Source organism: Aphelocoma coerulescens (genome assembly GCF_041296385.1).
Source record: "Aphelocoma coerulescens isolate FSJ_1873_10779 chromosome Z unlocalized genomic scaffold, UR_Acoe_1.0 ChrZ, whole genome shotgun sequence".
Lineage (NCBI taxonomy): Eukaryota > Metazoa > Chordata > Aves > Passeriformes > Corvidae > Aphelocoma > Aphelocoma coerulescens.
The window spans coordinates 44,800,657-44,821,517 of NW_027184085.1; the positions used below are offsets into that span (position 1 = coordinate 44,800,657).

Sequence of the window (20,861 nt, forward strand, 5' to 3'; positions counted from 1 at the left end):
GCACTCCACAATGCTGCAGAAGGGAATCTAATTTTGGAAGAGAATCGGAGAGGTTGGCACAGCTCTCGATCCTCGCTGATGCACCCTCCTTCCAGTGTAACTGGAACGGAATGCTTTACTGACACAGCTACAGTGTTTACACTTCCCCCACGTAACACATGTCCCTACACAGCACTGGCACAGCACTAAATGTGGATTTTTGTTTTCATATTGCAAAGAGCAAATTGGCTTCACCAGACTGAAGTTAGAGCTTGTTTCCCCACTTCCTTCTCCCTTGTATTGCACTGGTCAAAAATGATTCTAAGAATGCTTCTTGGGACAATCCACGTTAAATAGATAAAAAAGAGTACTTATGCTACAAGTCTTGTAGCTTGTGCATCCCTCTTCTTTTCCTTCTCATTCATCCACCCAGAATACTAACCACAGTTGAAAAACAAACAGAGAGACACATATCAAATGGAATAAAAAATTTAACACATTCAACACATTCAAAGCCCTTGGGGGTGTATATTTTGAACAATCATTGTCTTTTAAGCTTGCTTGGCACTGCTTGGTGCATAAAGTTACACAGTTCAAGATTAATATGAAGATCACTGTAGTTATTCTATAAAATATTAAAAGTTCAAGCTACATAAGCATGTACCTATTCTATTGTGCATAAATGAATATAATCTACTCCTTTAGTCTCACCTGGCTATTATTTAGTTCAAACTTACTATTTAGTAGCACTTCAAGTGTATGTTGCACATACACAGAAGTGATATTGTAGGCTTCTCTTTGAGTCAGCAGTACTTTTGAGAGGTCTTGTAAACTCAGGACACTGTATTATCTTTCAAGGATGTAAAAATTTATCTGGTAGTGCCCTTTCCTGACTAGAAATTCTTATCATGTTCTAGTTGTCTGTCAGTTTCTCTATTTTAAAGCCACCTGTTGAGGCAGCAACACATAGAAGACAACAGAGATGCAAGATGTGAGGGTAAATTAATTCAGCATAACCTGTCACTGCATCTGCAGTATCTGTAGAAAGAGACAGTTTATGCAGCAGACAATGTGTCTAGGGAGGAGTGACAAAAAGAATACAAAGCAGACTATACATTTTAAAAATTGTGGCCTTATAATGTAATGCTTATAATTGTTCCAAGACTTTACTGATACTGCTAAACAAAAGCTTTAAAATCTCTCTCAAAACCACTGATGCCTCCAGGAAATAAGTTTATTCTCCAGCTTACTAACCTTTTGTGGCTGTGAACAATAACCTCTGCTTTACAATATTTTAAATTATATAACTGATGTTATATTCAAATCCAAATCAAAAGTCTGATGGTCTCATTACAACTATTTTATAACACCATAAATACTACACCACTGGGGATTTTCTCTTAAAATTCCATCCACTTTTATGATCAGGCTAACAATGTGAGCATGCTAACAGTAATAATTGAACTTTGTTAGCTCTCTTTTCAAGTTAGGTATAATCATTAGGGATTCAAATTCCACTTCCAGAATAAACTTCTCTATACCTGTGGAAATACTTGCTTTTGCAGTGTTTCAGATTTGTGCCATGCTATAGTAGTTAACAGTTCCTCAGAGTGCTGACAAATGTCTGCTTTTGTAATGATTAAAACAACCACATTCCTCTTTCTGAAATGTGATATTCTAACCTCATCTGATAGCAAAGGACCTCTCTAGTGCAAAGCAATGAATAATGTCAGCACCAGAAAGGAAAGGCTGCCCAACTGACCTGTATTTCCCTCTACCAGCAGTATTTTTCATGTTGTATGGATCAGTCTTTGAGATCCATAGCAGCAAGACAGCAGCAAGAAATTTTTATCTGACATGAAATCTGCTCTCAGTCTGGAAGTGACACCCCATGCAAAGGGGACTGAAAGATATGCAATTTTCCGAATGACTTTACGTGCACAGCAAACAGCAGCAAATCAAACTCCTGATTTGCCACCAGAGCCAACTAATGCAGAAATATACCTCAGGATAGTCCTGCACTACCTTGGCAAGGCCCAAAGGTGAAGTTAGAACCTGGACCACAGTGAAGCTGACAGCGACACCATCCCTTAGCAGATGAGGACTTAGACTACAGCAGTCAGCCCAAGTTCCTACTGATCCACTGACTACAATGTGACATCAGGACAATTTGTCTGGGAAGCTGTCTTGGCTATACTGCCAGGTGCTGTTTCAATGCCTCATGGGACAGTATGATTTGTCAAGTTTCCTAGAGCCCCCTAATCGACATTCATTCATTGTTTAATTCAATGAGATGATGCATTTTAAAAATGAACTTTATGTCCCAATATTTTAATGAATCCACAAAAATAAAATTAAAGAAAAAAAGAGGATGAAGCTAGCTAGGTCCTCAGTACCTCCAAATGGTACAGTGGAGCTGGCAACAGAATCAAAATTTCCAGGGTTTCACTGTACCAGATGCAAGAAGTCTGAGGTTGTGGTGGCTGATAATGTTATTTCTGCTTTATACACAGGTAAAATCTCTAATTCTTACTCCATTAAAATTAAAATTTAATTAAAAAGATAAAAACCCAGCCCAATAAACTCAGGTTCTTCTTAATTCATTTTAAAATTAACATCAAAATGCAAAATGGTAAAAGATATACTGCTCTCCTGATTTTTGTATTGACTAGTTGCTTGCATCTGTCTCCTCCATTTTCATACCAAAAAAATCACACCTTATTTTTAGTTATAGCCTGCAGGATCACTGACAAACTTCTGCTACTTTTCTGGACTTCCAGAGGGAAGAAAGATCACAGCAGTAAGGCAAATCCAATCAGCCATGCCAGGACGTGATCTTGATTCCTTAAGAGTGACAAACTGGAGGCATGGTTAGGATCCCACACAGAATCTGACATTTGCTCCAAAAAACCTCACCACTTGGAATATATCCTGATAAACCCTTTTAGCTATTTATTTATGCAATGCCAGATGAGGAAAATGCCTGCAAAACTTGTTAAAATTGGTTAGGAGATACTGAAGTTTATCAATACAATCTTACTGCACCACACAGAGTCCACATTTTACCTAAAACACATGTGCAAAAACCCGTAAGAAGTCAGTATTGCATAGCTGACTGAGTGCAAAAATACCTCCCTCATCAATCCTTGCAAAAAGTCAGTATGTTGGGCAAGAATAAAAAATCTCTATACAATAAGTAAAACTGAAATACTGTTTTACTTCATAAGAAAAAAAAAGTTAGCCACATTCAGGATAGTCTTCCTCCAAATCACTAACAAGAAGAAAATCAAGTGGTGACATTAAAATACCTTCCTAAACTACCAAATCTACAGAAAATGTCAACACATCAGGACAATTAAACCCACTAAAAATCATTCAGGAAGCTGTTAAGTGTATAGTCTCATACGCTAGAGAAGAAAGGAAAAGCAAAAGCTACTAGCACATGTCAAAATACCAAGGACTTTAAAATTGCCAAAAACTCTTAAATTTTCTTGACAGCTTACACACACCACTTACTATTTGAGATCAAAATAAAGCAGTAATAGGAATATTGACTGTTAATTCTTTCATACACATACAAAAATGCCAGTGCTCCTTACAGAACAAAGAGCCATGGAAAACTTGCAGAAGCATTACTGCTAACACAACTGACACTTGAACAGGAGAAGATTGCCATCTGATTATTTCCAAACAGAATGAAAGGCATCTTATAGCCATGATATATTTATTTCTTTTTGCAATACATAAAGGTGAATATTCCAGATATGTATTTACCTTTGTACTGTGGGTGGAACACACAACCTTTAAATCAGATTACTTCAGTTTTCACAGCACTTAGAAAATACATGTTATGATCCAAGTGGTTATGTGTTGCTATCAAGAAAACATGGAACTTGAATATTTTTTTCCTGTAATGATCAGATCTGCTAAAAACTTAACTCTCCACAGAGTACATGAACTGGACTGCACATACATCCTTTTAGGTCAGAAACTAAGCTTCGGCTCTGAACAATGAAAATATTTATCCATTTATCCATTTATCTTTTATTGGTATTAATTGAAATCTGTCAGAAAAATTATTCTGGGCAGATCCTCAGGAAAGTGCCCAGAAAAGTACTCTCATGAACTCCTCAGCTGTTTTATCTCTGCCCTGAAGAACATTTTCTCTTTAAGCTCAGTTGTAGGGGCTTTTTTCTGTAGTGTATCAGGACAGGATATAGCACTGGCTTAGTAATTACCACTACAACTTTGATTTAAATAGCCTTTATTGCCACAGGGAAAAAAAAAGTATTCCTAAAAACTTCTCAGAACTATCTAGTATACTGAGAGAATTCTGTTTCACAGGTTGGGGGTTTTGTTTATATTCTTTTATTACTCAAGGTATGACAAATAGAGAACATTCACTGGTAGCTCCCCTATATATGTGTTTATTTCCTGGAGTCACAGTCTGAACTCCCTTTACTTAATACACACTGCTTACAAAGCTACAAAACAAGCAAGGGAAATAATGAAACTGAACCCTTTGAATAAAGAAGCTGTTCTTGTGAAAAAGAAGGTTTAATGATGTTCACCACTTGCATTCATCCACACAGAAAGATTAACAGTGGATGTATGCAGCATATTAAAGAAGTAAAGCAGTGAAGAACAAAGAATTGAACTCCTCTTAATCACTAATAGAAGACAGAACAAATGATTTACTGGAACTGGACAGCAACCAAGTATACTTCTGTAAGAGTGCAGTACATTTTTAGGTTTTTATATTCAACATGAATTCTGTGAAATACCAGAATTTCTGCAAGTTTGTAAATTCTCAAAGACAAAATGATTGTTCGCTTGCCTAACAATTACTATGAGCAACAGTAAAGGTCAGATTCAATATGAGTCTTCTGTTGCTCTTTGATAGTATATAATGATGCTATCTATCTTTGAAGGGAACTACAGAAAACACTTCAGTGTCTTAAAGGAAAAAGGAAAGACAGAATCACAAAGCAGAAGAGAAAAGCCAACAACCACCAAGAAGCAAAAGAAGCCATGAGAGACTGGAAAGTAAAAGCATATGACAAGGCTTCTAACCAGCATCTGTTCATCTCCTAACTCTCAGGGGCATTAGCCTGTCATCAAAACTTTGGAGGCAAAACAGTAAAACAAATAGTAACATATTAAAAGCAATTACTTTTATTCTAGTGTGCTGACTGTGTTCAAGTTCTTTTAGACCTGCGCCTAATTAACAGCAATAAGTAATTAAATTACTAGACAAAACTAAGAGAGAAAACTTCCCATTAAGGTTCCATCCCTTTCTTTCACAAAGAGCCCTTGGCAGTTTAGTAACAGAAAAAGTCAGCTAGATTAAAATGAAAATAATAATGGAGCTTTAGGTATTCTTAGGTTCTTGCTCTGGGTGATATAAAATGCTGTAACCTCAAGCAGAACATCAGATTCCCTCAGAGGAGTGGTCTTGCTCCTGTTCGCATATAGCATGTGGTAAAGAGTTCTTCAAGTTACTAAAATCGATTGCACAACAAAATCAGTAAAAGATATCCCACACAAACTGCAATCATCTAGATAATTACAGATAGCATTTTGTATAAGAGCATTTTGTACCTCAGTAAGAGACAGAAGATTGAGTGTATCACCTCACTGAGCTACAGAAATTATCCACAATCCCCTTTGCATTGTTACCTTTCTGCACACAAGAAACTTGCAATGTCTCATCTAATTTTTGCAAGCATAGCCCATACCAGTCAAACACTGCATAAGTACAGAAAATTTTTAGAAAACCATGTTTTTCCAAATGTGAGGAATACAAGACAAAACTATATGTAGAATTCAGCATCTGTTTCCTGGCAGGTGGGGGTAACTAGAACTGAAAATATTTTTCAGACACTGAATGCATTTCCTAGCCCAGATTAAAACAGATGATGTACTCGAGGATAAAACAATAATAACTAAAAATGTCATTCACCTGTTTATTACCGTTTAATCTAGGTGTGCTTGTTTTAATTACCTTTGCTCATTGTACCCAAATTTTGAACTAAAATACACATTCAGATTGATAAATGCCAGTATGATTGATAAATGCTAGTATGTCTTTTCTGTAAGGGCATTTATGCAACAATGTCTCCACTTAGGAGGACATTAAAATCAGGTGAAAGAATAAATTTTTAAACCAACTGCATGTGCATTAGGGTCCAAACAGCCTCTAAATAAAAATTGTTTAAAACTGAATCACAACACGATGTATGTATATGAAACTTCCAGCCAATACTCAGGTTCTCTATGTCCATCAATTCTTTGACAAAAATGATAGGGAATGCGTAGAACTGGTCAGAGAAAAAGCACAACTTTGTCGGAACAGAATCTAAACAGGAGGCGCCTCCATCCAGTGATCAACATGAAGTGTTACAACAATTAATCAGCTATATACTAAAAAGGCAGTACAACAAATCACAGCCAGTTTCCAACAAAGTCAGCAATAAACTCACCTGAAGGCACTGGTACCATTAGTAAGGCAACTGATACAATTATACCCTGAATCAATATATTAAAAGCAAGTCTTTTGGTAGGGGATGGCAACTGGAATACATTAACAATATTAATTGGGGCCTTGATCCATTATGTATTGGTCATCCATAATTATAAAATTTTAAAACAAATGTCCTTTTTAAATGGATGATAGAGTAGCATATTAGCACATTCTAAATACTTCTCCACCTTTTTAGAATATGTATTTAAGCATACACTTGACAAAGAGGAGTGGAATAAACCATTTGAAAGTATTCATCTCTACCAGCAAAAGAGGTAACACCAGTTGATAAAGAAAAACCTGGAAAAAAATCACCCTCTTTCCCTAAATGCCAAGAATAAGAGCAAACTTTGCACTTAGGAGATTAAAAAAAACCCCCCAATCTTACTTTTTTGCATTGGTGAGTTTTTTTAGTATGAAATATATTTCACAATAATACTATAATCTAGCTTTGCATTTCTGTAATGGGATTTCAGCGTTTTTCTGAAGCAACAGGTTAGGAGATGAAACAAAAAGCTAATTCCCTTTGAACAAAAACAGTCTTATAAAGCATAACAACACTTATAGGCACAAAAGTACCAACTGTGGTAAGAAATCTACATTGTCATATGTCCACATGAGGTTTTTCGTAAGAGACCAGGCTTCATACAAATAAGACTGTTATTACACAGCACTCCTCTAGATGTTTTCAAAATTTTGGCACATTCAGAAAATGCAGAGAGAAATGAACTCCAAAAAATATAAGCAAAGGGCATTACAGAACAATGAGAAAGCATAATAAAACCCTTTCCTGAACTGTAAAATAATAGCAGTAACAAGGGAGAAAGAGAAAGGATGCTGGTTTATTTTCCTTGAATGTTGTCACTTGCAATAGAAGTGGCCTGGATCACAGGGCAGTTTTCTTTCTAAGGGCAAGGCTTCTCTACCTTGCTGTTGCTGGCTGGACATGACCAGGGTAAGATCTCCTTGTGCTCGTGGCTTGCCTTTGTCTAGCCAGGAAGGACTGTCCTGAGCCTGTACTAGCCAGTCTGTCTTCTGCTGCTTTCTTATGCAGAGTCATCCCCTACAAAGAGAAATTCTCAGTGAATATCAATACAGAACACTGAACAATTTTATTTGTTTACATTTTGTTCATTATTTCTGCCTTCATACTGACTAAACCAGTTTGAATTCCATACAAAAAGCATCATATTTTCAAGGGCAAAGGTAAGATACTCTTCCTAATACTTTGTGTGGAACTCTTCCCCTTCCCTGCAGTCATTCTCCAGGTTTAGAGTAATCACCTAAGAACCCAAAATATGCTTCTCATGGCAATTAGATAATTCTTTTCAAAAGGGCTTCCCCCAATTCCCAGCTCCTTTCAGCATGTTGAGCTAGAAAAGTACTTTTCTTCTGGAAAAAGTTTAGGTATTGTCATCCTCTGTGGAAACACCAGCTCATATGTCAGAAGCACATCTTGGAGACAGTATGTTCTCATCAGGCAAAAATGCAACGAGGAAATTAAGAAAGCTGTGGTGGGTTGTGCAGTTGTGTATAAAAGCAGAGGCTAACTAAAGAATGATACACACAAAGCTGTCACCATCTTGGTGTTCATGATAGGTCACTGAACTGTGGATCTTACCTCTGGCTTGTCTTCTACTCATTAGTGGGACTAATGTTATAAAACTGGCCAAGGACACCGGTCACTTGAAAATACCTTCAATATGTAAACAATTCAAACACTCTGCTTGAATTCAGACTTGCTATTCATGAACACAAGAAGGATGTAGAACAGCAAGAAGGAAACTCTTCCAAAGGAATACAGAGAGAAGGAATTTGAATTCTATGATGGAGCAGAGTGAAAGTTACAGATGTCAAGGAGTCCTTCTAGATGAAGTGAAGTTTCAATGCAACCAGTCTGTCAAAGAGAAGTCTTGAACACATCTGATGTGAGTGACAACTTTCCTGGCACATAGGCCCAGAAAAAGCTGTACGGCTGCACAGATCACATCTTCTATTCCAACTTTTACTCTTTCAATAATTTAAGTGAGGGTCTTGCTGCTGCCTTCACTCTTTGTACAGGGCTAAATTTGCAGCCAAGTTAAAGGGATTGTTTCTCAGAGCACTTAAGCTGAACTGCAAGTTAACTGAATTCCTTTGATTGTGCCCCTTCATTAGAAACAACTGAAAGACTGGAGAGTGGTGAATCAACGTAAATTTGAGCATTGTAATTTGTATAACTGAAGGGCTGTGATTACAAAATAGTGATCTGAGCCAGTTCTGATTCTAAAACTTGAAAATTACAAACTTTTCTTTATTTTCCCCAAGGTTATTGTAGAAACATAGTCTTACATAGAGATAACTTAAAGTTACTAAAAGGTATTTGCTTCTGTGTTTGTGTGTTGGAAAATGCTGCTCAAACAAAAATACTGTAAATGAATGAATGCTGTTATAAATATGCCAGAAACAAATTGCATTAATAGTTTCTTTCCTTTTTTTTTTTCTTCTTTTCAATTAAAAGGTTTGGGAGATTCTTACCATATTGTACCAGGCACTAACGATAAATTTCTCCTCCATTTCTCTTTGACTTTTTGTTTTCTCATATTCTTTCTATAAAACATAAAAAATCCATATATTTAAAGCCAAAGTGTAATAGAAGTATTAGTCTCAACTAAAAAGCAATGAGCTTTTACCACAAAACACAAGGATTACTACCTCCAGGGAATGAAACATTCTGTCCCGCTCCTGCAACTGATTTTTCAGTGCCTGAATCTCAGGAGCAGCACCCTGGTTCTGTTTAGGATCTAATGTGCGGATGACCTGTAAGAGAAAACCAGTTTGCTTTTATTAAATCCTGCAAAAGCAATCTTGTTAAGGAATTAAAACTTTTTAAGTTAGGTTAAGAAATAAAAAAAAAAGTGACTTAAAATGTGTCTACCTCTCTCATCAAGCATGCCATATTGGAGCTTCTGAACAGGGCCCTCTTTTACAGGACTGTGAAACAAAACTACTGACAAGAAAAAGTGATACCTAAAAGGTTCAGTAACCCAGAATCACATTCGTAGCTCCTAACCCAGGCTAGATTACCTTGGGGCCACAGTGATAGAAATATCTTCTGTAAGGTTTCTCTCTTTATAGTTATGGTTTTCCTGACTGTCAATTTCTCCTGCTAGAAGAAGGACTGCTTCTGTCCTTATGGATATTTGCCATGATTCACCAACCTAAAATACCAGATGTAATTTCTAGGTAGCTCTGTTAAGCCAAGAAGTACTCTGTGGCACACGCATAACCATCATGCTACTAAAAAGATGAAGGGACACCTGGTACATTCGTATGTGTCATCCAAGAGTGCCGGCAAACAAAGCTAAATCAAGGACAAATCCAGCAAAATGCCTGAATCATTAAGCCTTTAATAGAAAATGGCGTGAAACTTTTTAACAACCTCTGGCTTTACAGAAATAAGACTTCTCATCTTTTGTCTTCCTCCCTATTTCAGATTTGTGTCCAGATGCTGAAATAAAACAATGCTTTAAATCTCAGTGAGATATTTTTACTGTATGGTGAACATATAAATCCTATGAGGAGTGGCTGAGGGAGCTGGGGGTGTTTAGCCTGGAGAAAAGACAGCTCTGGGAGCCTTATCACTCTTTACTTGAAAGAAAGTTGTAGCCAGATAGGGGTTGTGGCCTCTTCTCCCAGGCAGCCAGTGACAGGATGAGACACCATAGTCTCAAGCTGCACCAGGCAAGGTTTAGGTTGGATTGTCAAGCATAGGAATGGGCTACCTAGGGAGGTGGTGTAGTCACCATCCCTGGAGGTGTTCAAGGAACTGCATGTGGCACTTAGTGCCATGGTCTAGTTAACAGAGTCGTGATCAGACAAAAGCTGGACTCAATGATTATCTTAGAGTCCTTTTCCAACTTAAATGATTGTATGATTCTATTATCTTCTATAAAAGCATGTTATTTTCTAAGAAAATACTCATTAGACCTGGATACACTTTCCATAGTGGAAGACTATAATGATTCTACTGGTCTTCACAAAAAACCCTGCACCAAAACCCATCAGTAACAACAATGAGAAAGAAAAAAGACAACTCCAAACCAAACACAAAAAAACCTCAAAATGAAAATTGAAAAAAAGATCACAAAAAGTTAACCTAATTAATTCTACTGTCATATAAAAATACCCTATAGTAACACAGTACATAAAAATAATTAAGTCTTACTGAAAAAGGAAAAGCCATCTTTCAGTGGAATATACTCTTAAGATGCAACAACCAATAAAAATTGGGGGGTGGGCCAAGGGATGAGGAGAAATTTGTTTAGACTTCCTGAAGACATTTCACAAGAAGTCATTCGGGAAACTCCACAGAAGTAAAGGAAGAAAGCATAAAGTTTCGCCAAATTAGGAACCTACTTACAGATTCCAATGTAATGATATGTATCCAAAGACACAGATACGCTTTCAAGAAACTCAAAATAGCTAAGTATAGTAAGAGAAGGGGACTATGATTAAGACCACAATATTGCCATTTTAAAGCTAGCAGTATACCCATATCCTCAGTACTTAAATACCAGTCACTTTCTCAACAGAAGCATATATTAAGCAATAAAGGCAAAGAGAATGCTGAGCATCATCAGAGAAATGTAACAGCTATTGAAGGTGATCCAGTCAAAAAGATCACTTTACTGAGGAAAAGCATCAATAAAAGAGTCTCAAAAATGGGGTAATCTTCTGCAGAATTAATCCATATTAAATTCTGAAACAATAAGATGATAATCTATAGGCCTTCCTTCTCTGTTACTTGTTACTGTGTATACAGATACCTCCTCCATTTTTACTCCCACAGAGTGGACATGTAATACAGTCTACGTCAGAGAGGGATCATTTACATAGAACACATCTACTTACACTTTTGGCCTTTTCCAAATACTTTTTGTATCGTTCTTCCATTTGCTTCATTTCCTCCTCCTTTTTCCGTAAAGCTTCTTGTAATTCCTCAATTTTAAGTGCTTTAAGTCAGGAGACGCACACATTGGAAAATAGCATCATTATATTATGCATATTTTCATGTTTTACAAGAGACATTTAAGACACAGCTAAAATATACTTCAGTTAAGAAAAGCTGACATAAGAAACCTGATGTGGTAGATATCACAGATTTAATTACTGTACAACTCAGAAACACATAAAAAATATGTACTCCTGTAAAATCTCATAAAATGGATTTTTTGGAACATAATTTTTCTTTTTAAAATTATGACAAAGAGAAATTGAATCATAAAGCAACCATGTTACTGAACACATATAGAAAAACAGTTTACTAAAGACTTACAGCTACTATAACATCTTGGCACGTAATACAGACAAATAGGATTTTTCTTATTTTATGTAAGAGGAATAATTCCTAACAGGCACAACTCCTGCTTAAATCTGCTAAACTGTAACATGAATATACTAAATTTAATTTTCCTCTCACATTTTCTTAAGCAGCAATTGAGATCAGTAGGACAATTTAATTGCACAGATTTTTCCTGTGTTGGTGTAAGAATATGTCAAGCTACTATTACTTCTACATCTTCTATACAACTTCTCAGATCTCAGAAAACAAAATTATATTTTTTGTATTTTTTCCTTCATCTTACTATGAATAAAATAATTTTACCACAAACCAGAAAAGCTACCATTGGTTACAATCTTTTTGCCTTGCTCTATAATAACTAGTCTTCTAAAAAAACCAGACTAACTCCATCATTACTTCTCTGTAAAAAATACAGCAATAATGTGCTAAAAACCAACTAGATGCAGGGTTCTGCATGTCCTCTGAGCAATATGATACATATCTTATATTCTCTTTGACCAGTAACTGAAAGTTTGCTCCAATGACAACACATTTTTGAAAACACATTGAAGGAATATACACTGGAACTAAAGATGAGCCAGTGACAGCAGCAAGGATCTTCTAAATTAGGGTCTTATGAGACATGACAGTTCTGGACAGCTGAGCTTCAACAGCAGGTATGGCAGTGAGCTGGTATTTCTACGGCCAATGTCATTGGGGTTTGGGACTAGATGATCTTTAAGGTTAATTCTAATCTCTTAGCATTCCATGATTCCATGATTTCTTACTACAGTGGTTTCTAAAATGTGATCCCATGCATTTCAAGTGCTAAGAGCAACTTTTTGGTCACCACAGTTTCCAGAGAAATTAACAACATACATGTCCCTTCCATTAAAAATGTACATTTTGCTTACCTGACACCTCCTTTAGGTATTATAATTAAAGATGTTGCACATGAAATAATTTATAAAGAAAAGAAATGGACTGCACAGGTAACTCACAACTGTTGTTGCATCGTGGTTCCAAATCTTCAATAATAGCTCGTTTCTTCTGTAGCTCATTGTTAGCTTCATGGAGCTTCTCACTGTTACAAATCACAAAAGCACATATTGTTTCCCCAATAGTATTACTGTGCTTGAAATGAGCACTAAGGAGTACAGAAAACCCTCAGAGAGAGATTATTTCTAAGGGCATGACTGATTTTTTTCTGTGGGGCTTAAGGACAAGTGACAATATCACCGTAGAAATATTTGTTAGATAAGATGAAAACCATCATTCTGTATGGAGAACTGCAACAGCAAACAGCTTCTTTATCAGTAACTGTACTTAACTTAGAACTTAAGAGTTAATTGTACAATGAAGGCCTAAAATGAACACTGATATTACATTGAGAAAGAATGGCTAAACCCAAAGGCAACAGAAAGTTCTTTTTGCAAGCCAGTCAAAAAGCAAATACTCTTTCAGGGAAATAAAAGATGTGCAAAAATAGCACAATAAAATGACAGCACTTCCTAAAGTATTATCTTCTATGCCATAATGTACATTAAAGAGTAAACAAATTAATTTTGTTTATATTAGCATGCTTTCCTCAGAAGAAAATTACTTAGTCCTCTTGAGCAAAGATTTGCACAACGTTAAGCAAAGCTTTCTACCCAACACAAGATGATGGTTCCCTCATCGCTCTTACTTTCAAAATGGTTTTCTACCAATAGAATTCCCAAATATTCCTGTGTTATCTAATGTCTCTTAGTTGCATATTTCCCAGATCCATGATTAATGACTGTCTGCCTCCCTTGCCATATAGAAAACACATCATTTCAAACTGCAAACAAAATAAGCAAATAAAAATACTTACAGATGTTCTTCAAGTTTCTTTTTCAGAAGAACTGACTAAAATAGAAAGTTAAATATTTTGTTTTAATATATTGTGAAACTCTAACATATTAAAAAAATTATTTGAAAACATGCAATTTTGGCACTCTAACCAAAATCCAACTTTTTTTACTTCAGTTTTAGATCACAACTGTAAAGCCTCTGTGGTAGCAACCTTTCTCTTCACAGCTGTGTGACTTTAGTAAAATTAGAACCCTTTAAAACTTTACAAATATTTTCCCAGGAACTAGATCAATAAAAGCAAGATCCATAAATGACAGAATTCTATGGCAGTTGTCTTAATTTGTTCAGTACTTTGTATTGGAAAGTGCAGCAAAATTTGCAAGAAGAGCTGTCCTACCAATATTGCATTGCAACTTGCATGAAGACATGTAGCAAATTAGTTGAAGTAAATTCCCATCCCCACAGAAACTAGAAGGAGTAGAGTATTTCTAACTGGAGTGTAGCAAAAATGTCACCTTGTTTGTGTTTCTTATCTTTCTTGATTACAGACACATAAAAATCACCATACAACTTACAGTGTTCCACTTTCTGGTTAAATCACTTTTAGATAAGCTCTTTGAATAAAAACTTTGAAGTAATTTTAAAATTTTAAACTCACTTCATACACAGTGAGTATCTTTCAAAAAGAAAAAATATCCCAACTCAATAAATGTCTATGAACTGAAAGTAGTGTTAAGTAAATAGAAAGCCATACTCACAATAGCCTTGAGCAGAAGCCCATGCCAAGAAACAGAGATGACATTAGTATAAAGCAAAACAGCAGCCAACAGAAGAAACTATTTAGAAAGTCATGAACAGAAAAAGTTAAAGCTATGTATTTTTCACGCAGGTGCAATTTTTTCCTCTGTTCTCATGAGCAATTTCATCCTGTAACATTTTCTAAAACATGTCACTAAACCCAAAAATATAAAAATAATAAAGAAGCACATTTACAAATCATTGTGTTTAAACCAGAATTCCAAAGGAGAGCAACTGCTATTTTGGAAAGTAATTTTAAAATAAAAATCATACAACTAACAAAATGAAGGAAAATAGCCAGTCTGTTGGGCTACAATCAGAATTAAGAGATGCAGGTGTTTTTGTGGTGTGATACTGAATTGTGTTATTGCCACACTGATTGAATACAAAGCAAATGTAGAATATTTAAATCTGCAACTGCCTTTTCGGTTTGTTTTTATCCAGTATTAATCACTGGTTTAGCATGTGACTGATGGTCCAAAACATCATCAAAATATAAGATAAAATCATCAACAAAATTACTTTATTATTTTTTCTCCAATGTTCTTTCAACCAAGGTTTAGATACCTTGCTAACAGAAAAAAATTACTGTTTGCACTCAAAAAGCAGTTTAGTTTGGTAATACTTCAAAATACTGAAGTTGATCACATTCCTGGGGCATGTTTTTTCATTATTTTAAAAGAGATTTTCTTATCGCACAAGAAAAGTGGGGAGCCATAAAAACAAGTCAACATGGCTCTGTTGACTTCACAATCAGAAATTTGCAGCAGCTAAGGATCTGCAGGTTTTCTTTTCCAGTCCCCTGAACAACTGCAGCAACACCACTTTTTCTGTAACAAAAAATATTTGTATGCATCTTTATCAGTCATAAATCATTTGAACTGTTCCCATCACTTATATTCGATCATTTAGGGGGCTACCAGCTGGCTGGGACAAGAAAGAGAAAAAGCTGGAAGCAGTGCCCATTTCCCTAAGGTAAGAAAATCAAAACTGAACTCAGCTTTTCTTTGCAATCCTTGTATTGCACTTGGGTTTATCTTGAAACAGGCAAAACTACTACTCAACACTGATTCCACTGATTCCATTTACCTAGTACCTGCACTGTTGAGGGAGTAACCCTCTCCCATCTAGACAGATCTTGTCCTCACAAGCAAGAAACTAGTTGTGATAAACAGCACAAACAATTTAAAGAAGCAGAACTGAGTTTACCCACATTAATTTACCCAAGACACATGATTAGGAAAAAGACTAAAACACTCGATGTGCCATTTTAGGCACCCAAAGATCCTGTACATACTCGTCAGATAAATTCAAACAGATCACTCTAAAAATGGGCAAACATTACTTCTGGGATTTCTGCAGTATCAGTAAGCTTTAAAGACTCATATACAAATCTAAAATATAATTAGTATAATTGTTCTCTCACAGGAAGATGAGTCTCCTAAAAATGGTAGAAATAAGAGTCCTTTTGCTTGAAGTTTCTTTCATGCTTAAACAAGCCAAAGCAACAAGTCTGTCCCCTTCTTCAGGGCAAAATTTGGGTTTGTTTCACATGTTAAGGTTATGGGCAGAATGGCTAGGCTCTGGCCTGAGGTTAAGCTAACTTAGCAGGGTGTGGGAAACTATGGATCATCACTTCAGAAGACTGCTGGATGAGATCAGCAATGCTGTGAGGTGATTAAAGTCACAAAACAGCACCATGATGGATGGTCATATTTCAAGGATCCTGACAGTAGTGATAGAATGGTTTGGGTTGGAAGGGACTTTCAAAGGTCACATATTCCAATCCCCTGCAACAAGCAGGGACATTTTCAACTAGGTCAGGTTGCTCAGAGCCCTGTCCAACCTGGCCTTGAATATTCCATGGATGGGGCATCCACAACTTCCCTGGGAAACCTGCTCTAGTGTCTCATCAAATGAACAAAGTGGCTGAACTTCAGAGGTAACTGAAGAGGTAACAGAGTTCTGGGGACCTTTTAGGGAGGTGTTGTATCAGTAACAGCACGTAAGGCCAAGACTGCATGTTACATTATGAAAAACATTAGGCGTGGGATGGATTTAACACATGGGGCAGAAGTAACTAAAAAAGGCCAGGTGTTTATATAGGAAAGGATTAGGGCAGAGAACCGGAGAACAAGGATGATAAATGACAGTGGTAAGACATGCAAATGATGTAGTCGAAGCTGTTCAGGAAACTGTTGAGTAGCCCTGTGCAATTACTGCATTCTGGAAGCCAATAAATCAAAGCTATTCTGAGCACACCAGACATATCTGCGTTGATTCTGCAGTCTGAAAGATGGGGGAAAGCAGGCCTTTGCCTGGCTAGAAGGTAACACCAGGATGGACTAATCAATAATCCCGACAGAATGTGTCAGTGCCTGTTACAGGCCCAATGACACACAGCTGCCCTCCACTGCACTTCAGTATAAAATCAGAACTGCTTGCCCATGTGGACCTTGGTGCACATCACGTATCACTGCAAGGACACTAGCCTGGGTTAGGACAGTACCTCTGTATTTTTGGGCACATCTGAAAATAACTTCAGCTTTAAAACCAAACAAAACTTAAAAGAAAAAAAATACCAAAAAAGCCCCCAACAAAGAACAAACCTGAGCTCTCATCAAACATTTCTGGACTGAATTAAAATGGAGTGTCAATCTTCTGGATTGAGCACAATTACAGTGTAAGTATGTAAAAATATGAATTTCAGTGCATTGTTGCAGAAAAATAGCAAAAACGAGGAAATTAGCTGAAAATGATATATTGGTGAACTGTATGCCATGTCTCTCCTATTGCTTTTTCTTATGTTTCTGAAGAATCACTCTTTTTGTATGGATATCCTACAGATGACTCAAGTAGTCTCAGCACAACTTCGATGTACTTGAGCAGCTGGGTTTAACTTCTGAGGTTTGCTCTGCTTTGTCAGGGAGACTGCATGAAGACCACATCAGAGGTTCTTGCATCCTCAACACTTCCCTGAGTCTACATTCACTCCTTTGCTTCCTTAAGAGTAAATGAAATCCTACACATCAAACTCAGCAAAACAGACTGTGGGATCAGTGCCTGTAAGTCACCACTGCTATGGACAGACCTAGAAAGAAGCCATGAGAGTAGACACACCCTAAATTACTGCCCCAATCAGTGCCTCAAAAGAGACACAACTAAAATTGCAGTAAATAACGTGAATACAGTTAGACAGAGATCATTTACAATACTCAATATCTGAGAATAATTCTTTCATATTCTTGCTCACCCTGAAAAGATTTTGGCCAATAATCAAGGGAACAAAGAACATCTCAGAATTTACCTATTTTAACGTGCATTCTAAAACACATTCTAAGTTACTCAGGAAAATAATCTTGTTGGAAATCAACTAGGTGTTTTACATTCATATAGTTTATTCTGAAAATTAAAAGTATAAACTAAATTTAACACACTCTTAAGTGAACATAAGCAGCTAGTAAAAAAACTTGCATTGTTTTATATAAATTAGTTAAAACAAACCCACAAAAATAGAAAGCAACACATTACAATTTGTTGCCAATTAGCAACATGATACACTGAGATTGTGAGCATACACTATGCATGTACAGTCCAACAAATCACCGCTTTCAAGAAAATTCTAGAGCTTCTTTTTTGAAATACAGGAGATAATAAACAATTTTTGAGTGGAAGACTGAAAGTTGTTTTCCACACTAACTCAGCTACAATGTGTATTCTTACATTTAAAATAAAGTTAACTCTATACAGAAACAGAAAATGCTGCATTATGTTGAGGGCCTAATTATTTGACCTTTTTTTTTATTTTGGTCTGCCTTGCTTTTATCATTCTGAGATACATTTACATGAACAATTACAGACCCTCCAGTGGCTGGGAAGGCCTCAACTTTCATTAAGAAAACTAAACCAAAAACAACTTCAGATGCTTTATTCATAGAGAATCAACATTTTCTCAATTCCCTGCAAAACTGTCTATTCCAATTAAATAGTTTTCTATTGCAACAGACACAATTATTCAAATAAAACATATTTGACATCTTCTCTACATAGGATGGTTTTCTAATCTAGACAATTGTCTTACATCCTAGTTAGAGAAGCACAATTTATTGATAAGACCATACAAGTAAATATGCAAAACTATTAGAACTCTCAGTTTGTATATTTCTTTTACATTTTTTTTTTTACAAAAAGGTGAAAGTTTCGAAAACGGTAACTATTTGAATGTAAGTTTGATGTACATTTCTACTTACATCTTCAGCTTTTGAACCTTGATCCTGCAAAGATTTTTGTAGTTCTTCAACCTGGGACTGTACTTCCAGAAGTCTCTGATTTACCAATCTAGGAAAGAGACAATATTTTTTTTCGTAAAAAAAAAACAACTGCAAGAGGAGGTCTCAGACTTTTAGTGTCCAGTGTTTCCAGCTCATCTACACAAAAATGCAATACTGTAAATTACTCTCAAAAAATTTACAGCAGTAGTTAGAGCTTACAGCAGTTCCAGAGATTGTAACATCCAGATGTTCATCCAGAACATTCTCATATTCCTCAAGGACAACATAAATGCATGCAGAAATCATTTCTATATACATGAAAGAAAACCTTTTAACAGCCAATTTTACTGTGCGAGAGCTGATAGCTTATGCTTTTACACAGTTACAGAAACCCTATAAACCTGTAGGCTGGAAGGAATGTCCACAGGTTGCCTGGATCCAACTTCCTCCTTAAAGCAGATTGCTGGCAACCACATCCAGTACTAGGTTTGGACACTTTTAAGCATAGAGGTCTAACTGTCTCTTTGGGCTTCTCTTCTAGAGCTCAGACCCATACTCCGCATTTTGTCTGTTGCCTCTTGTCCTTCCACTAATAATCTCTTGAAAACAGCCCAAATCTGTCTTCTTACTACCTTCCCATGAAGCAGATGCAGATCACAGTACAATCTCCTCTATGTCACTTTTTCTTTGGCCTGGACAAACTTGCTTCTCAGTTTTATCCCACCTGTCACACCTTCTAGTGTCTCTCACCTTAGGAGTATTCTGCTGCACTTCTACACATCCACATCTCTCTGGCATTCGGGAATCCAAAATTACATGCTCTGTCCAGATGTGGTATCTTAAGTACTGATGAGAGGTGAACAACCATTTTCCCAGACTGACTGCCTGCCTGCAGCTCAGTGAGAACAGTCCAGATCACAGTCAACTGCAAGGTCCCCAAATAACACATTCTCCTTTGCCACCCACTAGGACCCCAGGGCTTTTGCAGCAGAGCTGCTCCACAGCCACAGACAGGACTCCCATCAGTTCATTTCTCTGCACTGCTGAGCTCCTCTGAATAACAGCTTTCCCTTTCAGGATATCCCAAAGTGGTACTATTCTCAAACTTCCTGGGAGTGTAGTCCCTCTCATCAGTAAAGTTGTTAATAAAAGTGATGAACAGCTGGTCCTGGTACTGATGACTGAGGAACTGGTTGCCAGCTGGGTTACATTTCATTGACAGTAATACTCTAGGCTCAGCTGTCCCATCACTGTCCAATTAATTTTTTTGCTCACTTTACTGTCCACTTATTTAGTTTATATCTAACCATTCTGAACATAAGGATACCATGGAACACTTTATCAAAGGCTTTGCTAAAGCTAAGCTACGTACCGTCCTCTTTTTCACCCTTCACATGTGCAGTCATCTCATTGTCAAGACAAATGGATTAGTTGGGCATGATTTGCTCTGAATAAATTCATGCTGACATTTCCCAGTTACTTTCCTGTCCTTCATGTGGCTGGAAATAGATTCCAGATGGACTTGCTTTGTGAAATTTCCAGAAAGTGACCTCTGGCTGACCAGTCTTTGTAGTTCCTCATGCTCTTTTTCTTGCCCTTCCTGAAGGTGAGTGCAGTATTTACCTTTTTCCAGGCTTCAGGCACCTCCCCCAGTTGAAGGGGAAGATAGAGGAAGATTAGATAAAGAACAGATTTGAAGCTTAGATAGAAAGCAGCCTCACATCACTATCAGCCAAATACTGTGGCATGCCCAGATGCACTCTGTCTGGCCCCACAGATGCCTGTACGCTGACTGGTTCAATCCAGCAGGGTTAGGTAGAGCAGGCTACACAGGAACACATCCTGTTGGGTTTTAAATATCTACAAGGATGGAGACAACATCTCTGGACAACATACTCCAGTATTCATCAACCCTCACAGTGAAAAAAAAATATGTTCTTGCATTTAGATTAAATATAATGTGTTTCAAGCTCTGCACACTGCCTCTTGCCCTGCTACTGAGTACTACTGGCAAGAGTCTAGCTTCATCTCCTTTAGACACTCCCATTAGACACTTTGATAAGATAACATTGGTAAGATCTAACCTAAGCCTCCTCTTTTCCAGGCTACATAGTCTCTATCCCTCAGACTT

General features: G+C 36.8%; 1 protein-coding gene across 2 annotated transcripts in view; it reads right to left on the reverse strand.

Moving 5' to 3' along the window:
- HOOK3 (hook microtubule tethering protein 3) overlaps positions 1–20,861 on the reverse strand; it is an 89,946-nt gene that overhangs the window by 3,555 nt on the left and 65,530 nt on the right. Inside the window, exons 16-23 of one of the 2 annotated variants that reach the window (XM_069001567.1) lie at positions 18,710–18,797; positions 14,420–14,497; positions 13,681–13,715; positions 12,827–12,909; positions 11,396–11,496; positions 9,197–9,301; positions 9,020–9,091; positions 7,429–7,565 (exon numbers count right to left, since the gene is read on the reverse strand). In XM_069001567.1, the coding sequence (XP_068857668.1) occupies positions 7,429–7,565; positions 9,020–9,091; positions 9,197–9,301; positions 11,396–11,496; positions 12,827–12,909; positions 13,681–13,715; positions 14,420–14,497; positions 18,710–18,797 (699 nt within the window). The remainder of the gene's footprint in view (positions 1–7,428; positions 7,566–9,019; positions 9,092–9,196; positions 9,302–11,395; positions 11,497–12,826; positions 12,910–13,680; positions 13,716–14,419; positions 14,498–18,709; positions 18,798–20,861) is intronic. The other variant, XM_069001568.1, reaches the window with a different exon arrangement.